Source organism: Dendrobates tinctorius, unplaced genomic scaffold, assembly GCF_039654945.1.
Source record: "Dendrobates tinctorius isolate UK_male_01 unplaced genomic scaffold, ASM3965494v1 ptg000089l, whole genome shotgun sequence".
In the NCBI taxonomy this organism is placed as follows: domain Eukaryota; kingdom Metazoa; phylum Chordata; class Amphibia; order Anura; family Dendrobatidae; genus Dendrobates; species Dendrobates tinctorius.
The window spans coordinates 557,199-572,187 of NW_027361757.1; the positions used below are offsets into that span (position 1 = coordinate 557,199).

General features: G+C 42.7%; 1 protein-coding gene across 1 annotated transcript in view; it reads left to right on the forward strand.

Annotated features, from left to right (window-relative positions):
* Window positions 1-6,667, forward strand: part of LOC141098181 (transmembrane protein 150A-like) — a 190,884-nt gene extending 184,217 nt beyond the window's left edge. Inside the window, exon 7 of the mRNA XM_073585757.1 lies at window positions 1,245-6,667. Coding sequence (XP_073441858.1) covers window positions 1,245-1,489 — 245 coding nt within the window. The 3' untranslated portion in view covers window positions 1,490-6,667. The remainder of the gene's footprint in view (window positions 1-1,244) is intronic.
* The last annotated feature ends 8,322 nt before the right edge of the window (window positions 6,668-14,989 follow it).

Consider the following 14,989-nt stretch of genomic DNA (forward strand, 5'->3'; position numbering starts at 1 on the left):
GCACCAGTCCAGGGTTATCTAGGAGTAACAGGGTCAGCCATCGTGGATTGTGTTTAGGGTGCCAACTTCCGCTGGTAGGTAGCTGTTATCAGGGCCCCGATTTAGGGCCTGTATAGGTGACACGGTTGTTTGTGGATTTCTGTGTTTGTTTTTTGATTCAATAAAGGTTGTATTTTACTTATAAATAATTAGTAATGCTCCCCTCATACTCCAAATTGAATTTTTGAGCTTAAGTTTCCAATTCTTACGGAAATTTGTACTGTTGCAAATCTTTTCCATTGTCTGAATTCACTCTTACAAGACCGATTATGTTGAGATTGAACTTGGGCTTCTCATTTTAGGTTAAAAAGGGACATTGAGCTACCAAATCGCCCTAAGCCTATTGTTTCCCCGTCTCACATTCACTATGTATAAGGGATATTCGCATTCCGTTTGTAATTTGTCAGAAAGAAGCGACCTTGTTGTGCTGTTTGGATTGGTTTCTATTGTACAATGTAATTGCTGTTTCCTTGATAATAACAGGAGGATTACTGACCTGGGTACGGGCTAATCAGATTTCTAACTACAATGATTTCTCTTCTATTTTCTGGCTGTCCTGAGCAATTCTTAAATGCAATTTAGTCTGGATATTTGCCATTTTTCTTAGTCTGAATTTATCTTTTATGTTTAATACCTTCCAAAATTGATTTAGACAAACCTGTTGATCTGTTTCAAGATTTTGCAAAAGAAAGAAACAAATAATTGCTTGTTGCTTTGTTTTGTTTGTTTTAATCTTGGGGTGCCTTCACATTGGGTTTTGGCACCTGTTTGTTGGTCCCGTCTGGACTTACAGCCGACCGCCCTGCAAAACTGGATTCGGACGTATGCTCTGATGGTGGCCATAGTCTTTAATGGTGCCGACAGCGTGAACGCTGTGTCTGGCGTCATTTCCTGGCGCATACGCCTACTGGAGGCGGACACTCAGATGTAGTAGACCTTGTCTGGGTGTCTTTCTCCAGGAGACGTACACGCCCGAACATTATGCACAACAAAGCACGTGTGCTCTCTGTTGGCACCATTATAGTCTATGGCACTGTCGGAGCATACTCCTGAATCCTGTTTTGCGAGGGGTTCAGGCGTAAGCCCGGACAAAACCAACGAACTGGTGCCATAGCACAAAAACAGTGTAAGGCTGCTTTCACAATGTGACCTAAAACCTTTTTGTTTTGTTCTTTGTTACGTTTCCTTAACTCTAACTTTTTCAGGTGGTGTCTTATTCATACAGGAAGGTTTTGTGCTTCAACATATGGCTGCTCTGTGCGAATGGACCTTCATAATAAATGTTCTGATTTACTATGGAACTTTTGCCTTTGAATTTGGGGCAATCTCTACCGATACCTTCCTGGTCCTTCTAAAAGCAAGCAGGGCACCAAAGAGCTATAAGGCAGGAACCAGCACTCCGGCAACTCCTCATGCTCACAGCACATCTGAGAACATGGCTATGATCTGACCACATCGCAGTGTTTTTCTGGACATCCTATGAACCCTTGAGCCGCCTTATGATCCTTTGTAATTACAAGCACATCTGCACTGGGGACTCATTACCTTCGAGAGCTCATCATAGTACCAAAAACAGATGAAACCACTGAAAAGCTAATTACTTTCCCTCGTGGACCGTTCTGAAGTTGGTGGGCTGGCAAATGAAATCTATATTATATGTACAGGGCATTAAGGAATCGGCCATAAAAATAATTTGTATATTTTTTTATATAGTTTCTATAATCGAGAGGCTCCACGGCAACAGACCAAGGCCAAAGTTATTTCTTGTCCGATCTAGAGGAGCTGCATTATTATATATGAAGTTGCATTACAAAAAGTGTTTCTTTAAAAAAAAAAAAAAAATGGTACATGCCTAGCATTTCAGTCAGGTGTAATTTGGAATTGGAGAATTTATGCCACCTAGGGGGCCTTATAAAATTGAGTAAGAATTGCAGGACCAACAAAACCAGTTTGCCTTAAAAGGACTAAACTATCCTTTGTAGACTCATTACACAGGTATCACCATTAGACATGTGGAATGTATTCGTTGAGTTCTGTGGGGGTTAAGAATGGATCTTATTTGGTTCAGTACAGAGAGGGCATAAACTTTTAATGCAGTTGCTAGCCTGGTTGCTTAAAGGGAAACGGTCAGTAGGATTTTGCTATTTAATGTCAGCGCAGCATAATATAAGGCGAGAAATCCTGACTGCAGGGATGTGTCACTTATTAGGTTGTGTTGTAGATTCAATACAATCAGTGTTTTATCAGCAGGAGATTATTACTGCCTGACTAGGTCTCATGTGCACAGCAGTCCATCTTATCTGTGTAATCCCGCCTCCACCACTGACTGGCAGCTTGCTGCCAATGTACACATTAGCTGCTGGGTGTGGTTATACACAGCTTTCTGAGCCCTGCTATATCTATAAAAGAGAAACCGGGGATTCTATCAAAACTGCACCAAGCAGTCCATTAAGTGATACCTTGGTGAAATCCAGGTTTCTTGCCCTATATTGTGCTGCTCTCTCAGGTTCAGGCCCACTTCTGATATCAGAGGTGACTTGTCTAGGAGTGTGCGCTTGCAAGCTCTTTGCTATAGAGCTTGAGAGTGCCAAGGTGAAATTGGCTGGATCGCTGAATACGGCCAACTTCAGTCCCCCTGCACTCCTCCAATGCTGCATGAGTAAAGCTGCTTCTGCTTATAGCATTGGAGACTTCAGCACACGTCGGGCCAGTGACTCTGCCATACCACTGGTCCAAAAACCAATGGGAGCAGACTGCCCCTCAACAAGCAAGAAGATGGGAGAAATGGGAGCGTTGCATTTTGAGGATAGAAGAGTATTCCTAAAAAGAAGCACTCCTCCTCCCTTCAGTCGTTATCCTCTTAATATAGTGCAATCATATTATACAGCACTGTGTACTGACAATTGCTCATTTTGCCTTTCTACCCAGCTAATTCTTCTGTTTTCTCTGCTCTTTGTAGAAATGGGAAGTCTCTTATCCCTGCATTTATCATTCCCCCTTCAATTCCTGACTCAGTTGCTCAGCTCCTTCCAGGAACTTTTCCAGAGAGTGATGACCAGGGAAAATTGACCTCGTTTGTACATGAATCTTAGAAGGATTCGGCTAGTTAGTTTTTAATCACGTGATGTCATAGACCTAATGGAAAACAGAAGAATTATTTGGGTAGAAAGGGAAAATGGGCAATTTTAAGTACACAGTGCTGTATAATATGGTGACTGCAATATATTAACAGGATACACAGTTTGATGAGAGGAAGAGTGCTTCTTTAAGTTTGACGTTTATCTACTATTGGCTTCTCATATTTGGGTGACCTGACGTCCATTTAGTATATAAAAAAAAAAAAACCTGAAACATCTTGTTGTCTAACCAAGAAAAAAGTACATAGCTAAGCTTTAAGGGTATGTTCAGTGTTTTTATGGCTATTTGCATTTATCTCAATAGAAAAAAAAAAACAGCCAAAAACATAATGGTCAAATTCAATTTTTTATTTATTTTTTTTTTTCCGAATAGTGTTTTTTTTTTTGTTTTTTTTTCTCATTGATCTCAATTGGAGCGGGGAACAGTTAAATTCTCTGGAAGAATTGACATGCTGCTTTAAAAAAAAAAAAAAATACTGGTTAAATTGCGTGAGGGAAAAAAAACATGTGAATGGGACTTAAAAATCTGATTCATTTTCCTACTGTAAAATTGTTTTTTTTTTTTTGTTTGTTTTTTAACCTTCTCAACCCAAAACAAAGGAGAAAAAAAAAGAATGAACACTGTGTGGACAAGCCCTTTTTAAGTAATGGATGATTTCAACATTTGAGCCAGCTGTCTTCTGTCATGGTCAATGCATACACAGAGAAGTGGGCTGACATCTATTGAAATGAACAGTCAGTCGGCCTCCTTCACACGCTGCGCCGGTCATGGGTCTACGACATTGGGCAGCCTTTCCTGTGTCAGCACATGGCCGGAGCAGTATGTGGAGGGGGCTGGCTGACCATTTCAGCTCAGGACCAGAGCCACTACCAGATGACCATGGTGCCTGGAATAATTGAACACTATAAGCATGTTATGTAACATGCTAATTAAAGCTTATTTATTTATTTCTGGGGCTGGACAACCATTTTTATAGACTTGGGCTCATTGAAGTGTAAGGTGAAATGGGCACCCTGTTTCGATCATGTTTCCTTCTCTTGTAACTAAGATGAATGCGTTTCACAGTGTATCTCTTAGGCCGGTTTCACATTTGCGCTTTGTAGCGCAGCGACGGCCTGCGCATGGCCGCCGCTAAGCCCCTCCCCCTCCCGGCTCCCTGCCCGCCCCATCCGGTCATCGCCGCCTACTAGCGCACATGGACACTTGCAATCTGCGCACCCTATCTTTAGCATAGGGTGCGCTGGCCGTGCGCTGCACACTTTTGAAGGTGCGCCCGTGTGCGCCGAACGCAGCATGTTGCATTTTGGCGCGCACGGCGCACCTTCAAAAGCACGATCTGCGCACCCTATGCTAAAGATGGGGTGCGCAGATCGCAAGCGTCCATGTGCGCTAGTAGGAGGCAATGACCGGATGGGGCGGGCAGGGAGCCGGCTTAGCGGCGGCCTTGCGCAGGCCGTCGAAGCGCCATAAAGCACAAATGTGAAACCGGCCTTACATAGGCAAATAAGACCGGTAATATGGAAAGTCATGACAGAATTTTACAAACACTCAAATATTTTCAATGTAGTCCAGTATTTTACCTATTGTCACCCCTCCTACAGTATTAATCACAGGTGACACCGTATTCATGAAATCCCATTTCCAATCTGACCATATTATTAGACGGTGATTACAGGACACAGCGCTGCTGCCTTATTTTTGCATTTGCAGAATTCTGCTAATAGAATTTCCTTATGGTAAATAAAAATAATCCCGAACATTTCAGGATAAGATATAATATTGCGATAGACTATGTAGCAAAGCAAGCTTTCTCCACAGGAGGTGCCTTATTAAATTCCATAACTATGCAAAACTGCATTTTTTTATTTTTTGGGGGTTGGGGGGGTGGGAGGGTTGACGATTTGTGCATAAAGTATTTGTTGATGTGTTTCTCTCAAAGTAGCTTTTTTTTTTTAAAACCTTGCTTATATTCGAATCCAGAAAATGTAGGCTTTTCTGTATGTAAAGGTATTTTTGATCTAAATCTGAGTTAAACTAACAAAACAAAAAAAAGTTGCGCTCATCAAATTTTCTCCTACATCTATAGATCATGCCGGCCCTAATTGGTCCCGTCCTGGACTTTGTTTTTACTCTGCTATGCCAGTGACTTGACATCTTGGTTATCAGAGTATATGTCAATAACTGGCTAAATCAGGAATGATAGTGGCTAGCAATTTAAAGAATGTGTACATTTTTTGATATTCTGAATGTGTTTCTTATATAAAAGGGGTTTGGAAACCCCCTTTTTTACATATCAATAATGGGAGGATTATGATTATGTTGTAACATAAAAAAAAACCCTTAAGTCAAATTTTTATTAGATATGTATTAAAATCCTAAACTCCAACAAAACAGTCAAAACCAAAAATCAAGCTTAAAAAATAAAAAAAAATTTGGGAAAGGGCGCTTTGCTCAAAAAGCCCAATCCAATGCCAGGCGACACCAAGGGGCACTAACTATACCCTATACATACACCCTAGAAGGTACTTGGCCATGGAGTTTGGCACCCTAGATTGATGAACAACAAAAGTGCCGCCTCTCCTCGACGGCTCACCATAAACTGCCCTAAGCATACTTGTTAATTCCTGAGAACAATATACATCAATAAATCTAGTTGTCGACAAGCAGTAAACCATATAGACCAATACATTTAGTTGTCAACAGATGGTGGACCCATAATAAAGCCTTAAAAGGCATATTCAGGATATCAACCAAAATGTATTGCTGCTCGCAGTTCGGGCAGCATGAATAGGATGCCTGGTTCCCTTTTAAATTTTGTGTGTAAACTGAAAAAAATTTGCTGCTATTCTCAAATTTGCCAAATCCCATTCTTGCAAGCAAGTGTATTAATCCTGAATTCCTACAGTGTTGCTTGAGGAAGGATATACTATATTGAGATTAACAAACATGTACATTTTCAGGTTTTGAGTGGTCTTTAAACGGTGACAATTTGCATCTTTTATTTTGGAAGCTTAATAAACATGCAGCAGGCACCGGTGTATTCTGTATCAGACATACGGTATGTAAAATCATGAAAAACCGCAAAAAGCATTTTCATCGTGGGAACCCTTTACATTTTTTAGTGCCAGTCTGTGTTCACAATGTATGAAATCCTGCAGCGTTCAGAAAGATCTTGTCAGCACTTCAACTTTAAAAATGAAATGATCTATATTGGATAAAGTCTCAGAATAGAACTCGCCTCAATAAAGATTTATATTTCTTGTCCTCTTCGTCCACAGAAACCATAATGTCTCATATTACTGTATAGTTTATTCATGAAGATTGATTTGTAAAAAGAATATGATAAAGTATATATGAAATTGAATTCTAACGTCATAGGACCAACCTGGCTCTGTAATTCTGGTTACACTTGAACAGTCAACCTTTATCTTTGTGAATCAACCAAATGTATTATCTTTTAAAGAATGACCAAAGAAATATTTGTATCCAACCGCTCATTTGTCGAGTGCTTTTTTTTTTTCCCCAGTGGCCTATTGGTTGGGCTTTGGTTTGACATCCGTTGCAAAAAAAATGCAGCGGTCTATAGATGTGGTGTTCACTAACGCCTCCAAAGTGGTAGGGCTAACATGACCTAAATGCACTTATCAAGGACACCATCACACTACTTTCAAGTGATCTGTAACATATGTTATAGAATAGCACACAATCTCATTTTCTTTCTTTTACCGCTTTTTGGACTCCTAAAATCTGGAATGAAATACAGGCTACGTTTAAAGCACATTCTATGGCCTCTGTTTAATCCCTTGAAAGGCTCCCAACTCGAGATAAGCAACTTTGCAGGACCTTGGTCCAGTGGCCACGTCAATATTCGATGGCCACTGGATGGGAGTTTTGTGAACAGCCTCCTCTTACCTGACAGCATGTGTGGCACCACAGTGTCATAATTGCAGCATGATGATGTACTTGGCCTACTAATCAAAAGAGCCGCCTGGAGTCGGGACTCTGTTCCCCAATGGAGGTTAAGGAATACTGAGTCCTACAAATAAATTCGACCATCTCTACTACCGAAAAATATGCCCTGACAAGTGGCATCCATTGCCCATAAGTTTCCATCTTAATTTTGGTAATTTTTTTAATTTTTATTTTTTTACTGGCTCTTTCAAAATGGAAAAGCGTAGTCTACTGTGCTATTCTAAATCATTTTCTCTTTTTAATCCTCTGGCAATAGAGCCCTATGGAAACGTCCAGCTTGCTTGTTGTGAACTCTCTTGATTGTATATGCTCTAGACCAAGGCTAAAAATGTGGTGTGAACATACAGGTGCATCTCACAAAATTAGAGTATCATCAAATAGTTAATTTTAGTTCTTCAATACAAAAAGTGAAACTCGTATATTATATAGAGTCATTACAAACAAATGTTGATTGATCATTGCTTACAGCCAATGAAAACCCAAAAGTCATTATCTCAGTAAATTAGAATACTTTATGACACCAGCTTGAAAAATGATTTTAAAATCCGAAATGTTGGTCTACTGACATGTATATTCAATAAATGCACTCAGTACTTGGTTGGGGCTCCTTTGGCATCAATTAGGCCGGTTTCACACTAGCGCATTTTCAACGCGCGCACGGCCGGGGGTAGCTCCGCCCCCGATCCGGCTCTCTGCCCGGCGTGCCCGCCCCTTCCTTGTAGCGCCGCCTCCTAGCGGACAGCGGCGCCTGCGATCGGCGCACCCTATCTTTAGCATAGTGTGCGCCGATCGAGCGCAGGCCGTGCGCTAGTTGCGCTTTGACCTGCGCAGCGCACTTATGATGGTGCGCCGTGCGCGCCAAAATCGAACTTTTCGGATTTTGGCGCGCACGGCGCACCGTCATAAGTGCGCAGCGCAGGTCAAAGCGCAACTAGCGCACGACCTGCGCACGATCCGCGCACCCTATGCTAAAGATAGGGTGCGCCGATCGCAGGCGCCGCTGTCCGCTAGGAGGCGGCGCTACAAGGAAGGGGCGGGCACGCCGGGCAGAGAGCCGGATCGGGGGCGGAGCTACCCCCGGCCGTGCGCGCGTTGAAAATGCGCTAGTGTGAAACCGGCCTTACTGCATCAATGCGGCGTGACATGGAGTCAATCAGCCTGTGGCACTGCTGAGGTGTTATGGAAACTCAGGTTGCTTTGATAGCAGCCTTCAGCTCGTCTCCATTGTTGGGTCTGGTGTCTCTCATCTTCATCTTCAGGTCAGATGAGTTTGCTCACTAATCAAGAACAGTGGTACTGTTGTTTTTTTTTAACCATGTATTGGTACTTTGTGCAGTGTGGACAGGTGCGCTAATGCCTGCTGGAAAATGAAATTTCCATCTCCAATAAGCTTTGACAGCAGAAGGAAGCATGAAGTGCTCTAAAATTTCCTGGTAGACTGCTATGCTGTCTTTTGGTCTTGATAACACAGTGGAACTACACCAGCAGCTGACATGGCTCCCGAAACCATCACTGATTGTGGATACTTCACACTAGACCTTGAAAATCAAGGTCCCAGAGTCTGGAGGAAGAGTGGAGAGACAGACAATCCAAGCTGCTTGAGGTCTAGTGTGAAGTTTCCTGACCTTAACCCCATAAAGAATCTATGGGGTATTGTTAAGAGGAAGATGAGAGACACCAGACCCAACAATGCAGATGAGCTGAAGGCTGCTATCGAAGCAACCTGGGCTTCCATAACACCTCAGCAGTGCCACAGGCTGATCGCCTCCATTCCACGCCGCATTGATGTAGTAGTTGATGCAAAAGGAGCCCCGACCAAGTATTGAGTGCATTCACTGAACATACTTTTCAGTAGGCCAACATTTCAGATTTTAAAATCATTTTTTCAAGTTCATGTTATAAAGTATTCTAATTTACTGAGATAATGACTTTTGTGTAAGCCATAATCAACATTAACAGAAAAAAAAACACTTGAAATAGATCACTCTGCTTGTACTGACTCTATAATTTGCGATTCACTTTTTGTATTGAAGAACTGAAATAAATTAACTTTTTGATGATATTCTAATTTAGTGAGATGCACCTGTAGCATTATGACGGTCAAAGGCTGTGGGATTTTTTTTTCTACAAAGGAACATTGATGTTGTAGTAATGTCATAAAACCCTAGCTTTATTATGTTTTTATAAGTGTATTACTGTGTAACATTACCTAGACCTTCCTAAATGTAGGACCTCTGGTTGCCATGATGGGTAAACAGCAAACTGTTCTCCTGATGCATCATCATTATTACTGCCCAGTCATTGACAACCTGATTAATGATCACTGTTCTGCTTTTAAATATGTTCGTGTTCTTTGTCCATTTCATGGCTGTCAAACCTCTGACAAACATTTTTTCTGTTCTAGGCCTATTAGCATTACAAAGCTATTTGCACTTTTATTTTTTTACAGCATTTTCTACTGAATATAATCCGTTTTTGTGTCAGTTAGTTGTGGGCGCTCAGTAATCTATTTTTTCTAACTTGACATCTGTTTTGTTTTTTTTTTTATTTTACCAAGTTCTTATATTTTGTTATCGTTGTCTTTCTTCATTTTTACTTATAAAAAAAAGTTTGCACCTAACATTCACACACTTGACCAAAAGTTGGTACACACACAAACTGCGCATATGTCAAAATAATATCATCCTGTTTGTCCTAAACTCAGTAATCAGTGTAGCAGACATACGTCCTCCTTCACTATCTGTGTTGGAGGCAAGGAAAGGATTCTGACTCATTTTCCTCAAGTTCTACCGAACCGCCACGCAGTTGCTGCAGGACAGAAAAATGAACCGTTCGTGACCCTCTATGGACCTCACCTCCCAAAAATTATGAGCCACAGGTTCCTGATTTTGTGGTGCAATCAGGAATCCAATTTGACACTACTGGCTGAGATTTTTTTGTAAATTTCTTAGCGTCACAGACAAATTTGTGTGCCCAGCAATTCTTATCTCAAAGTCCCACTTCATGATTTGCCAACTGGACCCCTGTGGACACTGTAGAAATGACAAAGTTTTGGGGCCTTGTTCTTCACATGGGGATAGTGAACAAGCCAGAAATTCTGCAATACTGGAGTGTTGAAGTTTTGTACAACATCCCTCTGTTCCACATACTTTGAGGCAATCCACAAATTTTTGCATTACATTGATGCTCTACAAACTGTGAGAGTAACTCAGGGTACACCCAAAAATTTAGGGTTTATGAAGGGAAGGACACCTAGACTCAACCCCCTGAATGTCTCTGTCTTGGAAGTAAGTGGGAAAATTGTGTGGGGTTTGGTGCACCCACTGCGGGATCAAGGTTATCTATCACCTCTATGTAGATAACTTTTATACCAGCTTCCCACTCTTCAAGTCTCTGCGTGAGCTACCGCAGCCTGCTGTACTGTCCACAAAAATTAGAGAAACCTCTTTAGGATGCTAGTTGGGCAGCTGCACAGAAAGGGTGAGGGCGGAGCCCAAGATAAAGACAATATGCTTGTGATCAAGTACAAGGACGAAGGGTGTCCTTTTCTTGACCACCATACATGGTGATGGCAGCACCCCCAGCACTGTGCGAGGTACCTCTTCACAGGTCCACAAATCAAACAGATTGGGTACAACAAGAACATGGGGGGAAGTTGATCTCTGCTCAAGTCCTCCAACCATACAGTGCCATGAGAAAAGCCAAGGCGTGGTGCAAGAAGCTGGTCGTGCACATCATACCAATTGCAATGTATAATGCTTTCATGCTATCACAATGTGCAGGCCAGACCAGGACCTTCCTTCAGTTCCAGGAAGTAGTGATCAAGGTCCTAATATTTGGCAGTCAGGAAGAAGCAGGCTCCACTTCTGGAACTGAAGGTGCCCCCTTGTACAAGGGCAACACTTCCCCGGAGAAGTCCCTCAAACTGCAAAGAGAGGGAGGTCACAAAAAGGTGCAAAATGTCTTACAGAAAAGTGATACAAAAGGACACCATTTATCAGTGTGACACCTGTCATGACCAACCTGGTCTGTGTATGAAAGACTGTTTCAAAGTCTACCACTCATCCATGGACTAATAAATGTGTTTCTGTCTTACACAACTCACATGTGCCATCGTGATGCACTCTCCACAACTCCTATGCCAACCTGATGCACTCACCTGTATGCAACCACATTAAAAAAATTCACATACCAAAAAAACACTACATCAATTCCACACTAGGGACTTACCCAACTCACATGTGCCAACCTGATGCATTTTAATGGTGGCATTATGCCACCACTCAGCCTGACATCCAGGCAGAATGGAGCTTGAAGATGATCACCGGAGATGTCCCCGGCGGTCATGTGCGCTGCAGTTCTCGCAGTCAGCTGATCGTGAGAACTTGGCTAGTGACCGGAGATAACCCCATCCACGGTGGTCACGTGCACAGCAGTTCTCGCGATCAGCTCAGCTCATTGCGAGAACTGCAGTGTATGCAAACTTCCAGCTGAAACAAGGTACACCATTATTTAAATTGGTACACATACAAGTAATCTGCATTCCCGCACTTTAATACGCATGTGACTAGAAAGATAATGCAGCTTTACCGCATGTAATGATAGTGAATGGGTAATTTACGCAGCGGAAACTGAGTGTCTCCACTACATAGACATGCTGCGGTCTGGAAAGATACGCGGCATGTCCGTCTCCGCAGGGAAGCAGGAGGCGTCCGTGTACGCATAGTGGGCATGGGATTTTTTGAAATCCCATCCACTATGTTGTAACATCTGGACTATGCTGATGTACGGAGCGTCCAACCCGCAGCATTTAATGACCGTGGGAACATACCCTTAAATTTCTGTAAAGCACCTGGGCGTTCGAGGTCCTCACCACACATCTAGATAAGTTCCTTGAGGGGTCTAATTTCCAAAATGAGATCACTTGTGGGGAGGGACTTTCCACTGTTTAGGTACATCAGGGGCTCTCCGAATACGACAAGGTGTCCACTCTCGATTCCAGCAAATTTTGCGTTCAAGAAGTCAAACTGTGCTCCTTCCCTTGCAAGCTCTATCGTGCAACTAAACAGTATGTTCCCCCACATTTAGGGTATCTGCGTACTCAGGAGAAATTGCACAACAAATCTGGGGTTTCATTTTCTCCGGTTACATTTGTGAAAAGAAAAAAAATTGGGGTCTAAATTAAAAATTTGGTGAAAAAAAGTTAAACATTCAATTTTTTCCTTACACGTTCCATTAATTACTGTGAAGCACCTGAAGAGTTTATAAACTTATTGAATGTGGTTTTGAGCACCTTGAGGGCTTCAGTTTTTAGAATGGTATAACTTTTGGGTATTTTCTGCCATATAGACCCCTCAGAGTCACTTCAAATGTGATGTCCCTGGCAAAAAAAAAACATGGTTTTGTAAATTTTGTTGTGAAAAAGAGAAATTGTTTTTCAACCTTTAACCCTTCTTAATTCCTAACAAATAAAAATGATTTCAAAAACTGTGCTGATGTAAAGTAGACATGTTGTAAATGTTATTTATTAACTATTTTGTGTGACGTAACTCTCTGATTTAAGGGCATACAAATTAAGTTTGAAAACTGCACAATTTTCGATAAATTTTGTATTTTTTTCACAAAAACGCAAGTCATATTGAAAAATGTTACCACTATCATGAAGTACAATATGTCACGAGAAAACATTCTCGGAATCGCTATGATCCATTGAAGTGTTCCAGAGTTATTGCCTCATAAAGTGACACTGGTCAGAATTGTAAAACTTGGCCTAGTCATGTAGATGAAAACAGGCTTTGGGGTGAAGAGGTTAAAACTGAAGGAGACAGACTTTCTGAACTTTTATATATCTATTGAGGCTTCGCAATAGAACAGTTAAAATGGTTGAAATATGGATATTAAATTACATAAAAAGTGTGTTTTCTGTGTCTCATCCATTTTATATGCATATGCACAAGTCTGCATAGACTTCAGTCTGCATTGTGATTCCTATAAGTGTGTTCTAGAAGTGTGAAGATTAATTTAAGAATTAAAACCAGAATTGAACCAGAAGGGAACTGAAGGTAACTGGACACAGTCACTGTAAACAATGTTTCTGTTTGTTTTCACTTTCACCCCAATAATCCTTCACTTTCTGCTAATTCCCCTAATCCCTACTCCTAGTAAGGAACTGTTCATCTCTTCTTCAATCCTCCCCATCCACCTCACCTCCGCCTCAAAACTGTTCCTTAACATACAATCCTCTGTCTCCAAACACAGACAGCCCCCTCATGCCCTCTCCTGCTCCCACCTGCTAACACTTTCTCTGCTCCTTCTCACTGCTGGTGATATCTCTCCAAATCCTGGTCCTCCTCACCACATTCCCACAGTCATTTCTACCTCCCATCCACACTCTATCACAACCTTCCGTAACCTCTCCAACCTTATACCCATTCACTCAGCCCCCGCTTCCCCAGTCCCACTAACAGGAGCTCTGTGGAACGCTCGCTCTGTCTGCAACAAGCTTTCCTACATCCATGATCTTTTTGTTACTACCAAACTTTCCTTCCTCGCCATCACCGAAACCTGGCTCACCCCTTCTGACACAGCCTCTCCTGCTGCACTTTCGTATGGCGGCTTCCACCTTTCTCACACCCCCCGCCCCAGCAGCAAACATGGTGGAGGAGTTGGTTTTCTCCTGTCAGATACCTGCTCCTTCACCCCAATCCCACTGCCACCCTCTGTTACCCTCCCTTCCTTTGAGGTGCACTCTGTGCGCATCTACTCCCCCTCCAACCTCCAACTGGCTGTCATCTACCGCCCCCCAGGGCCAGCCACCACCTTCTTTGACCACTTCACCACCTGGTTACTTCATTTCCTTTCCGCGGACATCCCTACTATCATCATGGGCGACTTCAACATCCCCATTGACACTTCCCTCTCAGCTGCCACTAAACTTCTATCTCTCACTTCCTCCTTCGGCCTCACTCAATGGTCTTCTACAGCCACCCACAAAGATGGCCACACACTGGACCTCATCTTCACCCGCCTCTGCTCCCTATCTAACCTCTCTAACTCACCACTTCCTCTCTCTGACCACAACCTGCTCACATTCTCTTCCCTCTTCACTCCATGTCTACAATCCCCACCCCACAAACTTTCACACCCTCGCAGGAATCTTAAACACCTTGACCTACACTCATTCTCTGAATCCCTCCTCCCTCTTACAGATATAAGTTCCTTACACAATGCGGATGACGCTGCCACTCTATATAACACCACAATAGCTGTAGCTTTGGAATCCGCTGCCCCACTTACACATACCAAAACTCGCAAAATCAACAGACAGCCCTGGCACACCAGCCTGACCAAAGAGCTGAGGCGAGCTTCCAGGGCTGCTGAGCGCAGATGGAAAAGATCCCACTCCAACGAGCACTTCATCGCATTCAAACAGTCCCTCACTACTTTCAAGACCACACTCGCCACAGCTAAACAAACCTACTTCTCATCTCTCATATCCTCCCTGTCTCACAACCCTAAACAGTTATTCAACACCTTCAATTCTCTCCTCCGCCCCCCAGCACCTCCTCCCTCCCCACTCATCTCAGCTGAAGACTTTGCCTCATTTTTCAAGCAGAAAATTGATAACATCAGGGACAGTTTTGGTCAACAACCCCCAGAGCCCTTCCTCCCGACTTCCCAGCCCTCCACCTTCAAAACCAACTTCTCCACCATTACAGAAGATCGACTCTCCACTCTACTCTCAAGATCACATCTCACCACCTGTGCACTCGACCCGATCCCATCCCACTTCATCCCAAACCTCACCACAGTCTTCATCCCAACCCTAACCCATCTCTTC